Below are 23,395 nucleotides of genomic sequence, written 5' to 3'. Positions count from 1 at the left end.
ACCTCATCCAACTCCCACTCCACTCGTCTGCTCCCCCTTCACGGCAAAACTTTGGGAAGAACTGTCTGTGATGGCTGCTCCACCTCCGCTCCTCTCCACTCTCCTGAACTCACTTGCATTTAGGCTTGTGTCCCTCCCCACCACCAGAACTGCCCTTTGTCAGGGTCACCGCTCACCTCCATGTTGCTCAAGCCAATCATCGATTCTCAGACCCTCCTAACCCCTCAGGAGCTCTGACACGCCCTCCTCCTGGACACCTCCAGACACCAGCCTCCTGTTCCTGCCACCTCACTGGCTGCTCCTCTTCAGTCTTTTTGCTGGTTACTCCTCAACTTCCCAGTATCAAAAACCTGGGGCTCAGACCTGTCTACACCTACTCTTCTCTGTCTATATGCACTCCCTCGATGATCTCCCCAGTCTCAAGACCTCACATACCTGCACCACCTCTAGGACAAGGAGCCTCGAACCTGTACCTGCAGCCTGACAGCTCCTTTACACGCAAACTCAGTCAACTCCCTCCTCCACAGGCCTACTCACATGTCTGATAAGCTGCTCAAATCTAACGTGTCCACACAGAACTCTGGGTCATCCCTGACAAATCTTTTCCGCACACTGTCTCCCATCTCACTTAAACGGCAACTCCATCCTCATCGCTCAGGCCAAACATCTTGACTCATCCTTGATTCTTCTTTCTCCCACACCACAGCTTATCCATCGGCAAATCCTGACCGCTGCACCTGCACTGGACACCCAGAATCGGACTCCCTCACGCGACCCCACTCCACCACAGGATCCCAAGGGCCACCACCCCTTGCCTGGATGTTGTAACTGACCCCTATCACTCTGCCCCCCAAAGGCTTCCCGTTTCATCCAGAATAAAATTCAAAGTCTTTGCTCTGACCCACAGGGCCCCACACGATTTACTCCCCCACTCCTCCCCTCTCTGCTCCAGCCACGCTGCGCTCCGGGCCGGTCCTCAGGGAATCAGGTACTTCTCACCTCAGTGACTGTGCACTCACCGTTCTTTCCCGAGAAAGCCTTCCCAGGTATGCACACGGGTCAGTCCGTCCCCCACTTCAGTTCCGCTCAACACCACCCCTCAGTGAGAAGCCCCCGGCCACCTCCTACTCACGTGCCCTGCTTTAGTTTCCTCCTCAGTACTCACCACTATGCAGATACTATGTCATTTTACCCAGTTACCCCAAGTATTGTCTCTCTCCTCCACCAGAACAGAGGTTCCGCGAGGGCCAGGACTGCCTGTCTCTTTCCCTGCTGTAATGCCAGGGCCAGAACAGCACCTGGAGCACACCTGCCACACAGCAGACGTCCAGTAAACAGTGTTGTTCTTCTTCCCGCTCTCCCTGTCGAGTCACTGCTGACAGGATTTAAAAGGACACCAGCAGAAATACAACGCCACCACCAGCAAGACAATTCAATGCCTTTGCCGTCCTAAAAGTGGGTTAACAGCATTATCTCCACACACAATAGACAGAATTCTCTAAAATCTGAAGCTATCCTTCATCTAGTAACATGTGACAAAAATAATCACTGCCCCAAAACATAAACATTTACCTTCCTAAAGTCACTCTTTGCCATTTCTAAGCCATCCTGAGAGGGCACTCTTTTCCTCTGTTCTGGGACTGGAGGCTTCACTTTGGATGGAGACACTAAAACAGCACCACCTGGAAAAGTGCAGAAGATGACAAGTGTCAGTTAAACTAAATCACACGTAGAAGCAGCAGGTTAAGTCAGAACTGCACCGTGTCTGTGATTACCAACAGCCGGGGTGGTGAGATCGTGGTGAGTCCTCTGGATCCCACCAAGTTCTCTCAGCTTTGGAGTGGGAAGCCGGCCTCCTCTTCCCGAGGAGACAGAAGAGTCCGACCTACAAATGAAAACAATCCGATATGAAGCATTTCCCGAGAAAATATGGTCAAAAATACTTTGCCATCATTATGCAAGAATAAAATACAAAACTTATAAGGTAAGGCCGTTTTGTTTAACTGAGTCCTGGAAAAGAGGGACTACACTACAGCAGCAACAACATCCCATCAGGGCCTCAGTTCCCTATTAGCTGTAAAACTCATGAACGAATGAAAAGGATTGGGACTATGGACAAAAGGCACCATTATCAAGAGGAGACAACCACTCCCCAAAGAAATTTGTATATAAATCAATAGGAATTAGCTATTTGCAGAAATCACTTATTTTAATATTACAAAGCATTATCTTTTCTTTCTTTTTTGGTATAACCATCTGATATTAAAGAGTATCAGCTATTTTCCTTAAATCACAAAGAAAGTCATTCTTCCAGACACGTGTACAAATCTAGCAAATCATAACGAGGACATAAATAAAAATAACCCTGACTCCTTCCTCCCAAGCAGCTCAATTACCAGTTAGTGGTACCAACACTTGAGCAAATCCAAGTATAAACCATACAGAAATGCCTACGTTACGACGTTAAAGTGAAATCTGCTCTTCATTAGTCATAAAACCAAAAGCGTAAACCACTATACTTAATTAGTGACAACACAAGACACGTATGAACTGTGCACAATAATGCTTCTGTATGGTGACTGATCTAAAACTCTCACCCTTCCTTCATCTCGTCGGCCTCAGACTTCTCATGTTCTTCCGACTTCTCTGGCTCTGCTGTAGAAACCTGCTTGTCCCTTGCCCTCTCCTCCTCCTCCGCCTCCTCCGCCTCCTCCCTCGGCTGCTCCTGTGTGTCCTCATTGGTGTCCTCTGCACCCCAGGCCAGACGCCTCCTAACAGGTACGGTGGGTGCCTCTGACACACCCAATTTCTCCGTGGCATTTTTCTGGGGCTGGTCGTCCAAGACAGGTTTTTTTCCTTCTAGTTTTGCAGAAGGACATTTCTGCAAAGCCTTATGGCTTGTAGGATCTCTGCATAACAAAATAAGTTTTATTTTAAACTTGAGTAGTTTCAGGTTTCTAGTTTATACCAATTTTAGTAAGTCCGTCATTCCCTTCCACTGTTCACAACTGTATGTTTCCCACAGATATTGCCTTGCCCAGATATTGAAGAAAGAAATCTAATTAAGAGTTCATTTTACAGTATAATAAAGTGACAATCTACAGTTTCTATTAAAACATTCCAAAATAAAATATTTCTCTCTCTCTTGCTCCTACTGTCACACATACATGCCTGCACCACTGCTGACAATACTCACACGTATGCCCTAAACTGGCATTTACACATAAACTAGGACCCACATGGTCTAACTCGTACAGTTACACAACTCGGGCTTGTGCACAAACTCAAGTGTACTTGTGGGTCAAGTAAGTTGATCCAAATTTTATACTTTACATAGATTAATCTTTATAAGACATTGTTAAAAAACAGATTTTGTGATGAACTTGTTAAATCAGATGCCACAGAATTTGAATTTACAGTTCAATTTGATATGTATGACTACATTAATATACTGTAACAACTAAACACTATTTTATCTGTTACAAATCAATGTGCCATTTCTCTTATAGTTAAATCATGTTCACTTTAAAACTCAAAACAGCAGAGAATTCTCTCACAGAATCAGGGCCTAAACTCCATATTAACCACAAAAATCCATTAATAGATGACAATGGACATGTATAACAGCTTATGTCTCTAAGTTTTTATTGTTGTTGCCTTTTTCTTTTACAAGTTTTTTTACATATACTGTATAATCATCCTCTTCTACTTTTAGCTGTTAACAAGGAATGTTATAAAATCCAGACTTCCAGATTTACATTATGTATTATTTATATATACAAGTATATAAAACAAGTATGTACAGCTTTATTTTTCAGAGAATAAATTAACGAAATGTAATAAGTGGCTGCACATTTCCATTTGACAAGGAGACAAATTCTGAGTAATCATGTCATTTTCCCACATAACTCCATGATCTACAGAAGCTACAACTGTACCACCCACAAAGCCCCTCTCACCCCGCAAGATCCAGTGCTCTGATGTTGCTACTAATGGTTCCTTCTGAGCTCGTGGTCGAGGAGACATCCCAAAAGCAGTTGCTATCAGACAGAATCTGATTCAGGTGGTCCCGAGAAAAATGTGTTCCCTGAACTCGTTTCCTATAAAACTCGGCCTTCTCTCGGAGTTCTTTAACCTGTGCAGGGAGTGGAGACATCATGTTATTGCAAATGCTCCCTTGGAAATACCACCAAGTAGCACATCAAAGACATGGCACAAATACAGCCAGAGACCAAGGAGAAAGGAAGGCAAAAATAGCCACACACGTTCATCAGACTATGTGCATGTTTAAGCAGAAATTAACACAGTCAAGCTAAAGCACAATGCAGTTATTTTATTCCAGGCCAGCAGGCAGGGAGACATTTGTAGCAGCCAGAAAAATACTGACACCTACTTCTTACTTCAACTGAAATTACACAAGTACTCTACCCATTATTATAGTTTTTAAAAACTCAAAAGTAACCAACCTCCGCATACCACATGGCATTTAGAGAACCCTAGGGAAGAATACAGAAACACACTTAATGACAGGTTAACGCCGTAACTGAATATAATGGAACCAATGAAATACCTTATAATTCTTCCCTCAAAATATATACCAAACTTGTCAGTCAATGCCTTTCTTACTATTTGTAGTCATATTTAATTCAGTAACCAAGATGTCTTAATATTACCTTGAAAATCAGTCCTGTTCCTGCACGGCTGGGATGCTGTTGATGACAGGCAGCCTGATCACTATCCCTCTTTCTCCAGCTCTGGAAGAGCGCTGACAGGCAGAAACCCCCAGCCCAGCTTCAGTCCCGGCCTCACACACAGCTGCTGCTATTACAGAAGCTCCACTGAGAGTTACGAGGCTCCCCCCAATTCCTCCACATTCCCTTGGAATCAGCAAAACCTCAACTTTTAAAAAATGTATTAAATATGTAATTTAAAAGACTATCCCACAAAATAATAATTGTAATATATTCAACAAAGTGACAGGAAAAAAAATGCTCCGATAAACCATAAGGTGATTTGAATTCCCTAATACACAAATAACATTTTCATATGAAAAGGAGCCTTTCTCACTCATTTGAAACTTTCATTTTATACATCATATTGCCACCTGCTGGTTTCCCTAAATACAATTCAACAGCGTAAAAAAACTTAAGTTGCAGCTTAAAATTGTTTAAAATAATCTTTATTTATTCTTGAAAAACTCTATATTTTTTCCTATAATACAGGTGGAATATTAACATTAAAAGGATATCCAGATACTATCTGCTAAAACTGCTTTTCTTTCACTTAATGGCACCAAAGCAAATAATGAAACTTGGCATCGCAAAAGCAATTGGAGAAACGTATCCTCAGCCCCTTAGGGAGACACTGCTGAAGGCCAAGGATGGAAGGCTGCACCTCCAGGGAATCAGCCAGAGCCAAGGACAAGCACCTGTGGTGGTGACATAAGGAGGCCTGTGACCCCGCAGGGCCCCATCGCCCTGACGAGCCAAAGCCAAGACGTTCCCACAGGAGAATTCAGAATACTGTCTTCTTCACTGTCCAAACAACTGAGCCATCTTCATTTACCACTTCCGCCAACTTTTACGCTTAAAGAAAATTACTAGTGGTGGTTTTTGCATTGAAGAGAACTGAGACACATGGGGTGAGTCTGTGGAACTGCCAGCCAGCACATTCTGAACGCACAGGAACCTCGTTATAAAGCACCTCGACAGCATCCAGACTGTATTCCCGGTAAGTCCCCCGTGTTTCGGTCCTTCATGGCCACTCCACCACCCACAGGAGAACATCTGCAAGCCTTGGTGGGGCTTCATCCTCCGCATACCCCACCAGCACTTACTCCCTTCTCTCCCTGACCGGTGAGCTCCTTGCGGGGAGGAAGAATGTAGCATTAAACACTGATTCCACAACTTGTCTTGAGTGTGGACAAAGTGCCAGGCCCAAGCAGACGTCTGGTGCCAAAGACAAAGCAAGACAGTCCCTGCAGACTCAACGCTCACAGTCTGGGGGAGCAGGCAGACCTCGTCCTGTGATAAATTATCATCACAACATTAGTACGGTCTGCTCTGTAATAAACGAATGCGATAAACTGAAGGGGTGGTTCCAAAGGGGGTGCTGTCAGCCCTGCCCTGTGTGCAGGGTGGAGGGGGAGGAGCAGTGGGGGAGGCTGACTCCACTCCCACGGGAGGACCTTACTGTTGACGAGTGAGGGGATGGCCGAATAGCCGGTCCGTGTACACAGTGATCCAGTTTTATTTGACATCAATTTTTTTAAAAAGAGGGAGGGGGACTGGCCCGGTGGCACAAGTGGTTGAGTGCGCACACTCCGCTACAGCCGCCCGGGGTTCGCCAGTTCGGACCCCGGGCTCGCACCGACGCACCGCTTGTCGAGCTTTACTTCACCAGCAATCTTGAGTAACAATCGTAGTGCTGACGTTATAATGTTTTACAAACACATGACTTTAAACTTCCATAATCCTAAACTAAGATGAAAAAAGAGGAGGCTGATATTTCCCAAAGTAAGGTGTTCTACTAGAAAGAGAAGAAAAATCAATGGTGTGAACTCAGTATTAAAAACAACTCCTAGAGGCAACAACCAGAGCCTCTGAAAAGCATGTGAGTAAACCACCCAGGCTCAATTACAACTACACACGCCCCTCCTGGGGCAAGGAAGCCAGCAGACTATATGATATCAAAATTGTAAGCAGGATGTTTTCATTTCTGAATTTCTTTTCCCAAATTAAGAATTCAACTAAATCGTTTAAAATTTACATGTAGAAAATTAAAACCCAGAAAACTGGGGGGTAAAATAAAAATTTTTTTCCCTAAAAATCATCCCCCCAAAATCAGGAGTCATCTTACACCTAGTAGTCTTTACAATGTCTATCAAATCACAGAACGTCTACCAAATATGGGACTTTATCTTGAAATAAAGTCCTATTTGTGGAAGACACAAAAGAAAAAAATTACCTCAACTAAGTCGTGTGGATGATCAGAAGCTTACCTAACAGTCAAGAAAAAAGGAACTAAACATGGATTCAGCAGCTGCTCTGAGAATGGGACCTTAGTATTGCCGGTTGTTACTAAGAAAGTCCTCTGAGGCAACACCGTGAAGAGCAACAGGCCAGAAGCCGCGTGACGGAGGTAAGTCTACAACCACAGACAGACAAAACCAACACCCGAACGCTCCAGGAAGAGGGGCTCGGGACTCAGGATAAGACACTCAGTGACTGATTAAGAGATTCGAACAGCACAGCATCTCAGACAAGACAGGAGGAAACGCAGATGACATACAGACTAGAAAACTGCGACGTGGCCCAAAAAGTGAGTTACTATCCTAATGACAGCAGTCACTGATGTCCAAGTGCACGTGAAGAGCGGGAATAACATTCCTTCACAAAATGTTAGGAGAAGGAAAATGAGGGGGTACCTTAGATACCTCCGAAGCAGCCACATACAATAAACGTCTTCCAGTAAAAAAAAAAAAAAAAAAAAAAAACAACCTAAGATTGAAGTAAAACATGCCCCATATTAAATGTCTATGACCTGGTCATCTAACCCTGTTGTCACCACCAGTGATCACTGACTTCTTAGCTAAAATTTCTTATTCTTTTCTAACTCCAATTCACTTTTGAATTATTTTGCCCATAGAGGTTAAGGCAAACTATATCACTCATTTAAATATTTACAACCACCAATGGCAACTAATAAAACAAACCCCCCAAAAAAGCCACGTTACCAAGATATCCTAATAGGAAACCTTGAAGAGACAAATTAACAACAACAACAGAAATGCTCTCTTCCATCAGAGCAGGGCAAGGACTGTCACCTCATCACGACCTCAGACACGACAATCCCCGCCATCCATTTGGTGTCAGACCTCAGATCTGAACACCACTCATCTCAGTTTACAGAAACCTCAGTAAGGGACAATCTTTCCTGACCCCACCTCGTGAGGTACCTACACACAACGGGCAAAGGGCCGACACCGATTTACCGGCCAAAGGAGCCCGTCTGGCCACGCTCTGTCCTGCTCTGCCCCGCTTTTCCTGGTTCACCAGGAGGCCCCTCAGACAGAGCTCCTCACCAAGGTCAGCCAGGTCACAAACCACTCAGGAGTTCAGCTGACTCGATTCCTTACTTACATCACGGCTGCCTGCAATGCTCACACCTTTGACTTGATTTCACCGGGTGAATACAGGAGTTTTGCCCCCAATCATATCTGGGACAGCTTCAAGCTTGTCTTTTACTCTGCCTGTCCTGCCTCTGAGCCACGCTCAAGCAGGGAAGGCGAGGGCACCCAGAGCAGCTGTGGTGGAAGGGGTCACACCACCTCCTGAGACAACACAGGAGCATAGGCATCTCACCGGGACACAGAGAGCCAGCGCCTCACGGTGCCAATACTGTCCCCCAGAGGCTGACAACACATAATTGTGGGCCACGGTTTTAAGGATGGAGCTAAAGAAAAGATTCATTCTCTACCCCAATTATCCCTCTCTTTACAATGATGGGGGAGGAGGACGTTTACTAATGTCTAATCTAAACTGTTTTAGTTCAGCATAGTCACCACACAGAAAACCACCAAGAGGTGCTTTGAAAGATGCTAATTATACAATAATCAACAAAGCTCCACACTTTATCCTCGACCATAAGAAGACAGCACTAAACTAGCACTTCCAACTCGAGGACTACACTTTCCCTCAAACCTGTCCTTAGGATCCCTGGAATTTCTCCCACGACAGGGTACCCAACACTGCAACTCAAACCCGTCAGCACAGACCATGGCGTCCTCGTGCTTACAGACTCGAATAGTGCATGCTGACAGTGGGGCCACCGCCAGATAACCAACCTTGAAAATTCATCAGTCTTCAGCTGAGAGTGGAGGTCTGGACGTTATAAAGTAATCAAATCTATAATGCTACAACTCTACAAACTGACTTTACAACACAACCAAATACTTGATTTGAAAAATTTTTAACTTTAAAGACTTCACAATAATAAATATTCATCTCTAAGGAGCTGGTTGGTATAAAAAAAGCCTACTGATAAACTATATCCTAATACAGACAACTTTAAGTTCCTACTGCTTTTAGTGCTATTCTTCTACCATAAATCTTTAAACTGCAGCCTCTCTCACTAAACGAAACCCATTGTGAAACTGCACTGATACAGGCTCAAGAGCTTCTGCAGACTCACCTGATTGGGTGCGTTTTCCTTCACATGGGTCCAAGCCCCAGCTTTGTATAAATACTGGGCTGGGCTCAGAAACTTTGCTCTATATTCAGAATTCACCTTCCTAACAGAAATGAAATGAGAGTAAATATTTCATCATGTTGATCATCTAAATACCATGACATTTTTCTTATAAAATACTTACCCAAGCCTTTGATGTCTCCAAGGAGTAAGCTTTTTTTTAGGCTGGTTTGAGTCTTTTGATCCCATCTCTGCTTCTAATTTTAAAGGATCATCTGTTTTATTACACTAAAATGAAAATAAACTTTTTATGCTTAAAATGTGTTATACATTAAAGTGAAACATAAATGTAATAAACTATACTTGGATAGCATATTACAATTCTGTTTTTAGAAGCTTTAACTACTAAAAGATAACACAGAAACCACAAGAAATCAACAATCAAGTTTTGAAACTAGTATATCTGGTTAGTTTTTTCAAGTCTATAGCTAAAGATATAGTTTCATTTTCTTTTTTTTTTTTTTGTGAGATCAGCCCTGTGCTAACATCCGCCAATCCTCCTCTTTTTTTTTGCTGAGGAAGACGGCCCTGGGCTAACATCTGTGCCCATCTTCCTCCACTTTATATGGGACGCCGCCACAGCATGGCTTGCCAAGCAGTGCGTCGGTGCGCGCCCGGGGTTCCGAACCAGCGAACCCCGGGCCGCCGCAGCGGAGCGCGCGCACTTAACCGCTTGCGCCACCGGGCCGGCCCCAAGATATAGTTTCATTTTCTAACAAGAAAAATTTTAGATCCTCGGCTAGGAAAAAAATTTTTTAATTAACAAATAAACACCTAAATAAATAAACTTGATGTTACTACCAATTGAATAATGGTCTTATATTTGCCCTTGATATTCTAAATTTACATTTAATTGTTTTACAGTAATTAAATGTAAGGTCCCAATGAGTAAGTTACCACATTGCTTTACTGAATAACTCTAACAGTTGTTTTATATACACACACACACACATATATATAATATATATAAAATATATAATATATATATCTATGTATATAAATCATTTTACTTTTCATCATATAATTTCTATTTTTAGGATCCATAAAGTGTCAGGTATGACATTCCAGGAGATTTAAAAATAGGACTTATACCCCATTTATGCATAATTTACAATAATTTTAATTATTGTAAAATTAAATAGCAACTTAAACAGCTGCAACTTAAACAGCTATTATTTCAGACAGAAGCAGGTGTTTGTATACCCTGAGGTAAATCATGTGAATTACACCGGCTATAATTTGGCATGCTAGAGCTTTGGTTTAAAATACGTGTGTGTGTGTGCGTGTTTTGTGTTTGATTTCCATTATTTGACTTAAAGTATGTGTTTCTATCACTGCTGTTAGCCCCGGGGCTCACATTACCATAAGGTCATTCACTTGATACTAGGCACAGCAGACTTACCTGCTGTGGCACTAAGCATCCATTGTACTGTGTTACATTTAGTTACCTACATCTCCATCTCCCCACTCGCCCAAGAGCTGCTTCCGGCTTCGTGAGGTCCCTATTGTATTCTCAGCACCTACCCAGTGCCCGGCTCCTACTAAGAGCTCAATGAACTTCTGACATTTCATGAACAAATTAATGAACTAGCCAAAAACAAAATTCTCAGGTGGTAGAAAGTGAAAGAAAATGTGCAGAGCCTAAAATCATGAAGATTTTGTTTTGTTTAAAGAGTTGACGAATACCTTCTTTTCAGGAGATATTGTTTCAAAATTTCCATTCTCTTTCAAATCACTTCTTAATATTGGTTCTTTCACTGGAGATAAACCCTTGAAATTTCTTTTGTATTCAGTTTCATGGATGATTGAGTTACTTTTGAATTGTGGAACAAATTTGCTTTTATTGTGGAAAACCTTAAAACAAAAATTACTTTAGTTTAGTTTTTTGGTTGGTTAAATATACAAAACTTAGTTCTTCAATTGTTTAAAAAATTTCACATATAAACGTGAATCACAGGATATGAACAAAGGCAAAATTATATGACTGTAATTTCATTTCACACGGCTAATTAACATCCAAAGAGCAACAAAAGCAAAAATAGACAAATGGGATTGCATCAAACTAAAGACCTTCTCTACAGCAAAGAAAATCAACAGAGTGAAGAGATCACCTATGGAACGGGAGAAAATATCTGCAAACCATAATCTCATATGGGGTTAATATTCAAAATATATACGGAACTCAACTCAACAGCAAGAAAACGACCTGATTAAAAAACAGGCAAAGATAGGCCGGCCCCGTGGCTTAGCGTTAAGTGCGCGCGCTCCACTACTGGCGACCCAGGTTTGGATCCCGGGCGTGCACCGACACACCGCTTCTCCGGCCATGCTGAGGCCGGGTCCTACATACGGCAACTAGAAGGATGCGCAACTATGACATACATCTATCTACTGGGGCTTTGGGGGGAAAAAAGGAGGAGGATTGGCAATAGATGTTAGCTCAGAGCCGGTTTTCTTCAGGAAACAGAGGAGGATTAACATTGATGTTAGCTCAGGGCTGATCTTCCTCACAAAAAAAAAAAAAAAGTTAAAAACATAATAAATAAAAAATAAAAAACAGGCAAAGAGGCATAAAAACAGACACATCAATCAATGGAACAGAATAGAAAGTCCAGAAATATACCCATATATATATGATTTATTAATTTACAACAAAGGAGCCAAGAATATACTGTGGGAAAAGACAGTCTCTTCAATAAATGGTGCTGGGAAAGCTGGACGGCCACATGCAAAAGAGTGACACTGGACCCCTATTTTAGACCACACACAAAATTAACTCAACCTGGACCAAAGACTGGAATGTAAGACCTAAAATCATAAAACTCCTAGAAGAAAACACAGGCAGTGAGCTCCTTGACATCAGTCTTGGCGACGATTTTTTGGATCTGACACCAAATGCAAAGGCAACAAAAGCAAAAATAAACAAGCGGGACTACATCAAACTAAAAAGCTTCTGTATAGCAGACGAAAAGGCAACCTATGGAATGGGAGAAAATATTTGCAAATCATATATCTGATAAGGGGTTAATATCCAAAATAATAAAGAACTCATAGAACTCAATAGTAGAAACAAACAATCCAATTAAAAAAGGAACAGAGGATCTGAATAGGCATTTTTCCAAAGACATACAAACGGCCACCAGGTACATGAACAGGCGTTCAACATCACTAATCATCAGGGAAATGCAAATCAAAACCATAATGAGATATCATCTGACACACACCTGTTAGAATGGCTATTATCAAAAAGACAAGAAATAACAAGTGTTGGCAAGGATGTGGAGAAAAGGGAACCCTTGTGCACTGTTGGAGGGAATGTAAACTGGTGCAACCACTATGCAAAAGAGCATGGAGGTTCCTCAAAATATTAAAAAATCATAGAACTCCATATGATCTAGCAATCCCACTTCTGGGTATATTTCCAAAGGAAATAAAATCAGTATTCTCAAAGAGCTATCTATACTGCCACGTTCATAGTAGCATTATTTACAATACCCAAGACATGGAAACAACCTAAGTGTCCATCGATGGATGAATGCATAAAGGAAATGTGATATATAAGAGAATATTATTCACTCTTAAAAAATCAGGAAATCCTGTCATTTGCAACAAGATGGATGAACCCGGAGAACATACACTAAGTGAAATAAGCCAGGGACAGAAAGACCAATATCGCATAATCTCACTTATACGTGGAATCTAAAAATGTCGAACGCCTAGGAGCACAGAGTAGCATGGTGGTTGCCAGGGGCTGGGGGGTAGAAATGGGGGGATGTTGGTCAAAGGGTACAAACTTTCAAGTATGCAGGATAAATAAGCTCTAGCAATCTGAAGTACCACATGGTGACTACAGTTAATAATACCGTATTCGGTAGATCTTAAGTGTTTTCACCACAAAAAGAAAAAATGGCAGCTGTGACAGATGTGTCCATTAGCTTGACTGTGGCGATCACTTCACAATGTATGTATATATCGAAACATCACATTGTACGCTATATAATTTTTACTGGTCAATTATACCTCATTAAAGCTGAAGAAAAAAATCCAAAGGTCAACTTCCTATACTCATTACTATGTTTTGAATAATAGTTATCGTAATCAAAATCATGCTTAAGCCAAAAGAAATAATGAACCACATCTTTTCTCCCCAAAGTTCCCTCGCTCCCTCTGTTGGTTTGGCAATGGGTGTAAAGAGGCACACTTCAATAACATGAACATACACAAGGCAACTCTGCCATCAGCTCTACAGGGTTTTTTCCTCCTTGATGTGAATTTTTTTCTTCCTGCAACAATAGAAAATTCTTAACATTTTGAATATCTGATATGTTCATTTGTTCAGTTTTTTTCCCTTGCTTATTTTTAGCTTAAGGCAAGGGAAAAATTCAGGTAATTATTATGTTTCTATTTTTAAATGTTCTCTTTTATCCTTAATGTTTCATAACACGGTTTCCATTTATGGTATCTTACCACTGATTATAAGGAAAACAAACGGAAAAGATACAGAGTTCAAATAAGATATATTATTGCTTTATAACCCTGTATAGCACATCTTCATAAAGATCAACTCCAAACAGTATCTTTTCAAGTACAGTATAACCTCAAGGACTTTTCTGCCAAAAACTGTTCTGACTCCTTTACATATTAATATAAGACGTCCTTTCAGAAAACAGGTGTCTGATAAAATAGAACTGAACAGCTCCTGTAGAGGTGTCCCATCGACAAGCAGGGAAAGTCTGTCACAGAGCTCTTCAATCCATAGACCCTGAAACTGATATTCTTGGAACTTACAAAGAGCATTTGCTTCCAAAAAAAATTCTGTGCAACTCTCACTAATGAAAGCAACAAAACTACTAGTGAAGGTACTGCTAGTGATTTATTTTATATTATACGTTTGATCCTATAAAACATTTCTACACAATGCTTTCTACACAACGCTTTTACTGAAATACGTAAAAGTTGTCGATAGGGCTTTGATCTGAATCAGCTCTAGCTTAAAGGTAAAAGACTCTACGAAAACTGAATAATCACAATTTTCAGGTTGTAAGTAATTCTGTAGGTATACCTGCTCTCCAAGAACACTTGTGAGCCAGCAAAAGAAGTAGGGATCCTATTTACTACGTTCATAAAGGGTACATATCACTTTATGTCATTTTATACATTCCTAAAATGCTATATAAATTTCATAGTTTTTAAAAAAAAAAAAAAAGTAACAAGTCATTCAGTCCAAAGCTGCCAAAATTTATAAGATCACTGGTATTATTATTTCAGTGTAAGACAACTGATGTTATTGCCCTGCTGAATCTAACTATGCTCTCAGTCCCTAGGGGAAGATCAAGTATATAAGTGAATGTTGAGATTCAGGGGAAAATGAACGTGAGAGTGTGAGAAGTTGTGTGTTTACAAAGAAAACCACGAAGACCAGGAAACAGAAGAGACTGAGCTGTGCTGGGCCTGGGGATTGTCTAGATGGAAGTATTTCCTGCCTGGGCCCAGGAGTAAGATGAAGAACAGAGAGGAGTTACAAGCCTAAGCAGTGCTGGCAGCTGACAGGAGGATGACGACAGAGCGTTCAGTAGTAATGGGAGGCCAAGACCGAGATTGTGCAAGGGGACAAGGAAATCTCACACCACGTCTAGGTACCATCACAGCTTCTGAATTTTATAAATACAGTTAAACTGACAATTCCTAATACTATTCATTTGATACAAGGACAAAATTACATATCTTGTGTTACTTTCAACATATCTTTCATTTATTAAATATCCAAAGCAGTCATGCCTTTCTTGGAAGACAGAAAACATGCAATATACTAGTCAAGTAAAGACAACATTTTAGAATAAAACCAATTTAATAATTTTCTTAATAAATAAAAAAATCTCGCAGTATTCAAAAACTCACCACCCCCCAGTTTTCATTACCCTGTCTCATATTTAGCATATGTGACGGATCTGGCAATACTGCCCATCGGTAGCCTAGGACAGCATAGTATTATGACTATAAATCATAAGGACAGGATGACTTGAGCAAAACGCTCGTTTTCACTCTTCTAGAACCCACCTCCAGGCCCACTTAAGTCCCTAATTTCTTCCAGCTCTGAATTCTACGTGAACCTGTACCACCAGACCAGAGGATGATGCTCAAAACACATTCCCTCCACCACACTACCTGACTGGCTGCAAAGGCTGCAGCGGTCTCTTCAGGGGTCTTCCACACAAACTGCCTTTGATACTCAGAATTTCTCAGCACACCGTGGGAGGGAGCAACAGACAATCCAGCCTTCTTCCGCAGGAGTCTATCCAACTGTTAGGGAAAAAATCCCACACAAAGTCATTAAAATTTCTACTCAAACGTAAAAAAGATATCACATGAAATTGACCCTCTTACCAAATTTTTAAGTGGACAGTACGGTATTATTAACTATACACACACTGTTGTACAGCAAACATTTTTTAATTGGTAAATAATCTCCCTTTTAAATTGTCAAACTATTTAAAATTCCTTTCTTAATACTGTCACGGAATCCTTGTGCATCCCAGAAAAAGACAACATCTCTCAGTCCCTTCCTAGCAATGATTCATAATAAATCTGTTACTAAAAACAGCAGCACCATGCCTCATTCACACGATGCTCTAGGCACCCCTTCCCCGCCCACCAGACCAACACATCACCTTCCTGGATCCCCTGTGCCCCCTGGTTTTCGCAACAAGCCATGGATTGCTCTCCAACACCTCTAAATGCCTCTGTGTGGTTCCCGTCAACAGTGGACAGGAAAGGGGAAGGAGCAAGCAGAGTGGAGAAAACGTGGAGGCAGTGAGGTGTCTGCACAGGGCCCTGCGGCTTGCTTAAGTGCTCGCAGGGACCTTCCGCAGGCCAGCTGGGACATAAGAGAGCAGATTGCAAGATCTCTGAGATCCAGCCAGAACTCCCCTCCTTTTTGCATTTTGTCCATTGAGATCCTGTTTGTTGTCTTGCTGGTACACAATAGGAAACTGAAAAGGGCCTGGGAGAAGTCAGCTCACTGCCCCTGCCAGAGGCAATGGCCTACTCCCCTTCTGTGTCTCCACTTGATCTCTCCCTTAGGACTCGGGTGCTGATACATATGAATAAAATCCAGAGGTAGGCTGTCCACCCAATGAAGGGGTATCTTAGTACAACCAGTACAAACGGCGACTACTGAGAACAGAACTATTTCACAGCAACTCAAGTCAACAGCCTCTCATCAACTATTCTATAGACGCCAGACAAGAAAACAACGATGGAGAAATTCTAAGTACAAAATGTAATATTACTGAAATGATGATGAAATCTACAAAGAAGTCTATGCTTCTGAAAAGAAATACGGTGACTACACCTACCCCATTATCTATGTTTTCTGAGAGAAGCTTGGTAGAACGTTCCGGGTCCACACTTTCATTAACTGGTGTGTGGTTTGCTACGACATGCTCCTTATTTTCCATGGTGTCGGAAGCCCCTTCCGCTCCGGGGTCCGCAGAGTGAGACCTCTTGGGCACCCTGGCGGCGTCCGGCGCAAGCACCCCGTCGTGGGTAACGTCTTCTCTTTGCTCTGCCTCCGGTGCCTCCGGTGCCTGTGGTGCCTCCAGGGCTTCGGGCTCTGGCAACACAGCCACATCCTTCTCTGAGATGGCTCCATTCCACGCCAGAGACTTTGAAATCTGAGGATCATAGTAAGGGACTCTTCTTTTTGAAATAAAACTTGGCTCTTTTGTGATTCCTACAAAATACAGTATACAAAAGTAGCAGCTACCAAAGCACAAAGCTACAAATAACTAAAGTTACAAACACAAATGTTTAATAACATCTATGAGAGGATAAACACAATGTAAAATTCAGTTGGGATACACACACACTATTCTTCGAGTTACAAGATAAAAAAATAAGTACAGTTTTTCAACATAAAATCTTTAATTTTGTTTTTAAAAAGTATTAAAAGCTTGACCATAAAACTAAAAAAATTAAAAATTGGGGTCACAATGCTCAAGTTATTCCAACGCAATCACTAGAATCGCAGTGTGATGGGCCTGGCAAGCCAGCCAGCACACGCTGGTTTCTAGTTACTTTCCTGTGCTACTTAACCGAACAATGGGCCCCAGCGCGGTCAAAATGTGGAACTTTTCACAAAGCTTCTCTTATGCAGAGCAGACCAAGATGAGAAGGGATGAGAGGTCATTATGCTGGATCTCGGTTCTACACTTGCCTTGATTTCCTGAGAATTAAAGAGAATGAACCCTTTTAACAAGAGCTAAGATACTACTTCTCTGTATTTCTGCCTGGCAAGGAAACGTCCAAAAAATGAAGCTTCTACCCAGGTAAGAGGAGCTCTGCAGAACCAAAGCCACCAAGAGACTACCCTTGCCTGGGCCATTCTTTAACTGGAAAGCAGACCTTGCAGGGCGGGGAAGAGAGACTAAGACTAGGAGGGAAAGGAGGAAGGGGAAGGTGGACAGAAATCTGGCATGAGGCCAAACCCCAAGCTCTTCAGCCTCTCCCCTGGATGTTTCGGCCATCAAACCTGGGGTCCCTAGCCTTATGAGGCTTCCCTAGATGAGTGGTCTTCACGCTGGGTGCATAAACGTCTGGAGGCACATAAAGACACCCCGGGAGGGTAAAGAGAAATGGGAAGCTTAAGGGAATCACTCCAGGTCCTCACTGCCCTGTGCGCTCTGTCCTGACACTCACCTGCCTTAGGGAATCATTCCAGGTCCTCACTGCCCTGTGCGCTCTGTCCTGACACTCACCTGCCTTAGGGAATCTTTCCAGGTCCTCACTGCCCTGTGCGCTCTGTCCTGACACTCAACTGCCTTAGGGCTGCATCTGCAGTTCCAGCCCCACCACCCCTTTCATAACCACTCTGTTCCCACTTCACGAATGAAGGACACACCTCTCAACCAGCCACAAGGCATAAAAACATCCCAGAGGTGGGGAGGACCAACAAAGGGACAATTCAAGAGAGTCTAACTCCTGAGGGATATTTGACAGCAAAGAAAAGCAGGCTGAGACTACAAAGGACAAGGGGCAGCGTCTTCTCCCATCCAGCTCCACACCTTCCCATCCACCTGCGAGAACTAAAGTCCATGTGCAAGAGGTCGTCGTGTGAAATGCAGACATGTGAATTAACACACTTATTTGAATTGAAAAATAAACCTGGACTTTGTCACAGAAAATAACTCTAATTTGCCTGATTAGTGTGCCAAGAGGACTGACTACCAATTATATATATAATGAACATTTACTACAAACTGAATGAGCCATATTGGCAGCTCCAAAGTTTTAACAAAATATATGCAAAATATATATAGAATATTCAATATATCAGAAGTCACATCCTTCAAAACCATTCATTACACCTATGATTAAAAAATTAAATATCCACTTAAAAATGTGAAGGGATACAAAGACATTCTAAATTCTTTTAGGGGGTATGAAAGCAAAAACATTTGAAGACCACCACCCTAGACTTCTCTCTGCTTGAACACAGAGCTGGGTTCTGGTAGAAGAGCAAACTGAAAGAGGAGATTCTCAGGTGATCTGCCCTTGTCCCCCAGCACCAGCAAACATATACCATGTTAAGAGAACTGCAGCCTGGCCCAGGTAACACGCTGTGGTTCCTTGCCAGCCTCCCTTTCTGAACACCCTGGAGTTCTCGCTCTGCCCCCCTTACCTAATATTCCTAATTAACACGCCTCCCCAGACCGGTCCTCCCTTCATGGTGCACCAGACTCCAAAGTGGCTCTGCTCCCACCGTCTCATTTCATCCCCCCTACCCTCAATTTAGCTGCTCCAAGCTAAAATGCTATGGGGGCAACTCACTGGTTAACCAATTCCCCAGCGTCATAATATCCCCCTAGGCCTTCAGTGGGATATTCCCCATTAAGAGAGATTTATTTTGGATTCTTAATCTAATGGAACCTCAAAGTTGCAGAATTTTTGGTCATTTGGAGTGGATTCCGGCCCCTGCCAAAGATGTAGGAACACCCCATCTTCAAAGTCAGGCTCCAGGCAAAGGATCCCAATGCTTCAGAGGAACCCTCAACGAGCCACCCAGTCTCCCCTTTGTTCTCCAGACCTAATCCTGGAAACACTCGCCTCATTTTACTAATCTTCCAGGCTTGGTAAAATAATGCTTATTTCCTATAAATCTCTTCTTTTCCTGACTCAAACATCCAACATTTGAGGGACTTGCAAACCACACATCAGGCACTCGCACACATCCCATGTGGGACCAAGCACTCCTCTGTGTATTCACACCTGGCCCTTAACAGCAACATCTCATGTAACCCTCCCAGCAACCCTGTGCAATGGCCTTCACGAGTCCCACCTGGGGAAAGAGGCCCAATTTGCCCAAGGTGACATTGCTAATGTGGAGTCAAACTCAGGCTTATTCATTCACTCAAAAATTAGTTTTACTAAGTACCAGAGTGTGTCAAGGCCCTGGGTCAGGTACTGTCCTGTGTCAGGACAAAGCTCTGCTCTCAGAGATCTCCTCTTCCAGTGAGAGAGCACGAAACCAGCAGGTGGACCAAAATCAGTCCGTCTCTGTCCCCTCTACCCTGCTCTGGGAACCCTGGGCCGGGGCTCCGACTCCCCTGGGACACAGGGAGAAAGCAAGTGTGAGAACAAGAATGTGGCCTCTGAACTCAGGGGCTCTGATCAACACAGACTTGATCTCAAATCACGGTTCTGTCACTTACTAGCTGTGACCCTCAGGCAAACTACTGAGCCTCTAAGCTTCCAGTCCTGGACGCCTCGGGAGTACACGCCCCAGGCTTGTCCACTCTCAGCTTTCATGTCTCAGCTCAAATATCACCTCCTCAGAAAGGCCTTTGCTGACCCAGAAACCAAGTGCATTCCGTCCAACCCCCGCCTCCCCACGCTGGCCTACAGTTTTATACAAGAACCTGAAATCTCCCAGTTTATGTCCTGAGTTACTTGTCAACTGTTCTTGCCCACAGTTAACGGGTCTTCATCTTGTTCAAGGCTACCTCCCCAGAAGCTGGGAGTAGTCCTGGCCTACAGAAAACCCTCAGTAAATACCTGTTAAATGAATAACTCAAGCAAGCCAACTGAAAACACTTCACAATTCTTTAGTAAATCGTTTTGCAAACTTACCCCAGGGTTTATTCCAGTTATGACGACTATTTGTTTGTTCCACTTACCTAACTGATCTGATCTAAGCCCAGCCCATGGGTGCCTCCGCCCCACGGAGGGATTATAGGACTCCGACAAGTAGGACTTTTTCCACAGGAAGTTTCTCTGGTATTCACTCAGCCCCTGCAATGCAAAGTACAATTCGAGGACAATGCAATTAACGAGCGTTGTTTTAACGGAGACATCAGTAAAAATTTCCGAACCTACAAAAGGAGCTGAAAGGCTCAAGACTGATAATGAAACGCAGAAGGAAGAGCTCCTTACTGATAGCCAGTTTTATCCGGCCCTGTGCTGAGCCGCTCACGGGGGCCTATCCTCTCAGCCCCTCCCCGCTGGAGGCAGATGCCACCGGGCACCGCGGGCTCAGAGCCGCTGCCCTGGCGCGGGCCGTCGGACTGCACAGCCTGAGCGCTCGGCGGACAGCGGGTGACAACCAAACCCTCAGCACTGCAACCACCCGAAGTTCTCACCGAGGACACAGCACTGTGTACTATGCCTAGGACCTTTCGAAACCCTGTCGAGTCAACTAAAGACAAGCCCCCAGGATAAAGAGTACGACGGCCGGGGCTCGGGGAAGCGGCGCTTGACCCGGGGCCGCCAGCCACCTGGGGCGTCTAACACCCTGACAGGTGCACCACGTGAGAACGAGCACCTCTCCCGCCCGTCTTCCCTCCCCAGGCCCCATTTCTCCGGCCTTTAAGTCATGCCCCCTTCAGAGCTTTCAACCGGAGGGGGGCGGGAAGGGCCGCCTCCTCCGGCCCCCGCGCCCCCGGACGAGCCCCGTCCGCACCCCGCCCCTCGCGCGCGGCCCGGGGGAGGGTGGGGCCGGGGCCGGCGGAGCACCCGGCGGCGAGGCCCCGCCCGCCGCCCTCGGCCCGGCCTCACCTTGAAGCGCACCGGCATGTCGCCGGAGCCCCGCACTCGGACGGTTAACGGGACCGCAGCCCGAGGGCGGGGCGACAACAGCGGTTCCCCAGCAAGCGCCCCGGCCGGCGTCCCCGACTACGCGCCGGCGCACTCCGCGCTTCCTCCCGGGGCCCTGCCGCTCTGCCTTTCCCCGCCCACTCTGAGCCTACCAACCAATAGAGACTCGGAGGACGCCTGACCGTCATCGAGACTCGGCCAATCAGCGCCCGAACCGGGGACGCCCGCCTCCCGCGCAAACCCCGAGGACGAATAGCGACGGGGGCGGAAGGCCGGCCAATGAGGCTCCGGGACGCGGGGTAGGCGGGGCCCGCGGGAGCTTCGTCCTGGAGGCCAGGTGTGCGGGCTCCCTTGTCGCGGGCCAGGTGTCGCGGCACAGGTGTGCGGGCTCCCGCGCGGCGACGGTCTACGTGCTGCGGGGCTCCTGGGGGGTCGCCTCCTGGCTGGCCCAGGGTCTGGACGTCATAAAGCATGAGGGTGTGTTCTTAATTCCAAAACGCGTGAGGAACCGAATGTGTCTCTTCCTGAACTGAAAATGAATGCTCAGGTCTGTTCTCCTGAATATCAGTTCCTACCACCGACAGCCGTATATGCTACTTATTGTCGCATCAAAAGGGATAGCCTAGGCAGGCCAAAAAAGTGTTTTATTGAATCTTGAAAGACAAACTGCTGACTTCCAGGGATGCCAGTGCCTCCCACAATCCCCTCCACCTGCCAAAGAAAGATGGACATCTAACTCTTAGATTAGAAGATATTAGTGAAGCTGTGAGTCTCAACTTCCAAAGCTTCAGTCTCTCTCCTCTCACCCTCTTTTTAAAATGAAATTCCATCTGGTTTTGATAGACTGGCCATCATCATGAATAAATATTTCTTGAGATTCTACCGTTGACAGAACACTGTGCTGACTGAGGATGGGAAAGAAATAAATTGTCCAGACAGCTCTCTAATATACTTGGGGAGAATGAACATGTATTTATTCAATGCTGGTAAAATGCATCATGTGCTAAATTTCCAAATGAGAGGGATAAATGATGAGGGCTGTGGGAGCTGCAGGAGGGAGTCATCCCTAAGGGCAGGAGGATTAGAGAAAGCCTCAGGAAGAGAGATTAGACTCAGCCTTGAAGATTAGAAGGACTGAAATAAGTAAAGGGGAAAATGGGATGATCAAAAGGCGGATGTCTGGATGGAATGCTGCCAGGCTTCTTCCAGGAACAATGAAAACAGTGCCTTTCACTTTTGTCATTTGTTGGCTGAAGAAAAGTATCCCCTCTTTTATACTTTCAAATATTAATACCAAGCCTTGATGCTCACCTTTAAGCATTTTCTGCAAAGGCTTGGCTTCCTGAATCCTAACTGATGTCTCTGTTGTTCATCGTCACTAAGATACTGAAAAATTCATTTGAAGGAGCCACCTGATATCTGAAACAGAATGAAAAATTAGTCCCTATGCAGCCACGCAGCCAGAGGTCCTTGATAAATGTTAATTGGTGATGACAGCATCTCTGTCGTGTAAATTAAGAATGGCACCAACAAGATACAGTGGAACATAAAACAAAAGTCCTCTGCAGGAAGGCGGCCCAGATCTTGCAGAGCAGGGAAGACACAGCCCCGGTTGTACACACAGGTGTGTTGCCACGTAGTGCTAAGGAGGAATCGGTAGAAGGTAGCCTGTGTGCTAAACAAGGGCAATGGTAACAGCAGTAGAGCTCTGCTGAGCAGGGAATAGATGACAAGGAAACCAAACAGCACATGGTAAAACCTGAGTTTGCTGAGATGTGTTATAAGGACTCAAGGAAGAAGAATATTTTACTTTGTTATTTTTAAACAAAAGCCTACCCTAGTGTATGAGGCAAAGATGTTTAAGTGAAAAAGGAGACAACTTAGTAAACGAGAGCTTGTAACCTGTGTTTTACCAGCTCTTACCCTCTCTGATACCACAGGAAACAGATCTGGTACCCTACAAAGTTCCACCCAAGTGTTCCTGGGTGTCCCTAGGTGGTGTCTGTGTGCTTACAGCTACTGTATGCAGTGTGCCCAGCAGCACTGCTCATAGCTG

General features: G+C 44.1%; 1 protein-coding gene across 3 annotated transcripts in view; it reads right to left on the bottom strand.

The window, feature by feature from the left end:
* The window catches only part of MDM1 (Mdm1 nuclear protein), a 29,842-nt gene extending 8,415 nt beyond the window's left edge, over nucleotides 1-21,427 (bottom strand). Inside the window, exons 1-12 of one of the 3 annotated variants that reach the window (XM_058557681.1) lie at nucleotides 21,301-21,415; nucleotides 20,424-20,538; nucleotides 16,605-16,981; nucleotides 15,415-15,549; nucleotides 10,936-11,103; nucleotides 9,374-9,477; nucleotides 9,193-9,292; nucleotides 4,467-4,496; nucleotides 3,960-4,135; nucleotides 2,598-2,909; nucleotides 1,776-1,885; nucleotides 1,573-1,682 (exon numbers count right to left, since the gene is read on the bottom strand). In XM_058557681.1, coding sequence (XP_058413664.1) covers nucleotides 1,573-1,682; nucleotides 1,776-1,885; nucleotides 2,598-2,909; nucleotides 3,960-4,135; nucleotides 4,467-4,496; nucleotides 9,193-9,292; nucleotides 9,374-9,477; nucleotides 10,936-11,103; nucleotides 15,415-15,549; nucleotides 16,605-16,981; nucleotides 20,424-20,538; nucleotides 21,301-21,318 — 1,755 coding nt within the window. In that variant the 5' untranslated portion in view covers nucleotides 21,319-21,415. Of the gene's footprint in view, nucleotides 1-1,572; nucleotides 1,683-1,775; nucleotides 1,886-2,597; nucleotides 2,910-3,959; nucleotides 4,136-4,466; nucleotides 4,497-9,192; nucleotides 9,293-9,373; nucleotides 9,478-10,935; nucleotides 11,104-15,414; nucleotides 15,550-16,604; nucleotides 16,982-17,107; nucleotides 17,474-20,423; nucleotides 20,539-21,300 lie in introns of those variants that run through there. The other 2 variants (XM_058557683.1, XM_058557684.1) reach the window with 2 other exon arrangements.
* Nucleotides 21,428-23,395: the final 1,968 nt, after the last annotated feature.

This window comes from Diceros bicornis, chromosome 17, assembly GCF_020826845.1.
Source record: "Diceros bicornis minor isolate mBicDic1 chromosome 17, mDicBic1.mat.cur, whole genome shotgun sequence".
NCBI classification, from domain to species: Eukaryota; Metazoa; Chordata; class Mammalia; order Perissodactyla; family Rhinocerotidae; genus Diceros; species Diceros bicornis.
The sequence above is the reverse complement of the archived record's forward strand: the minus strand, read 5'-3'. Positions and strand labels throughout refer to the sequence as shown.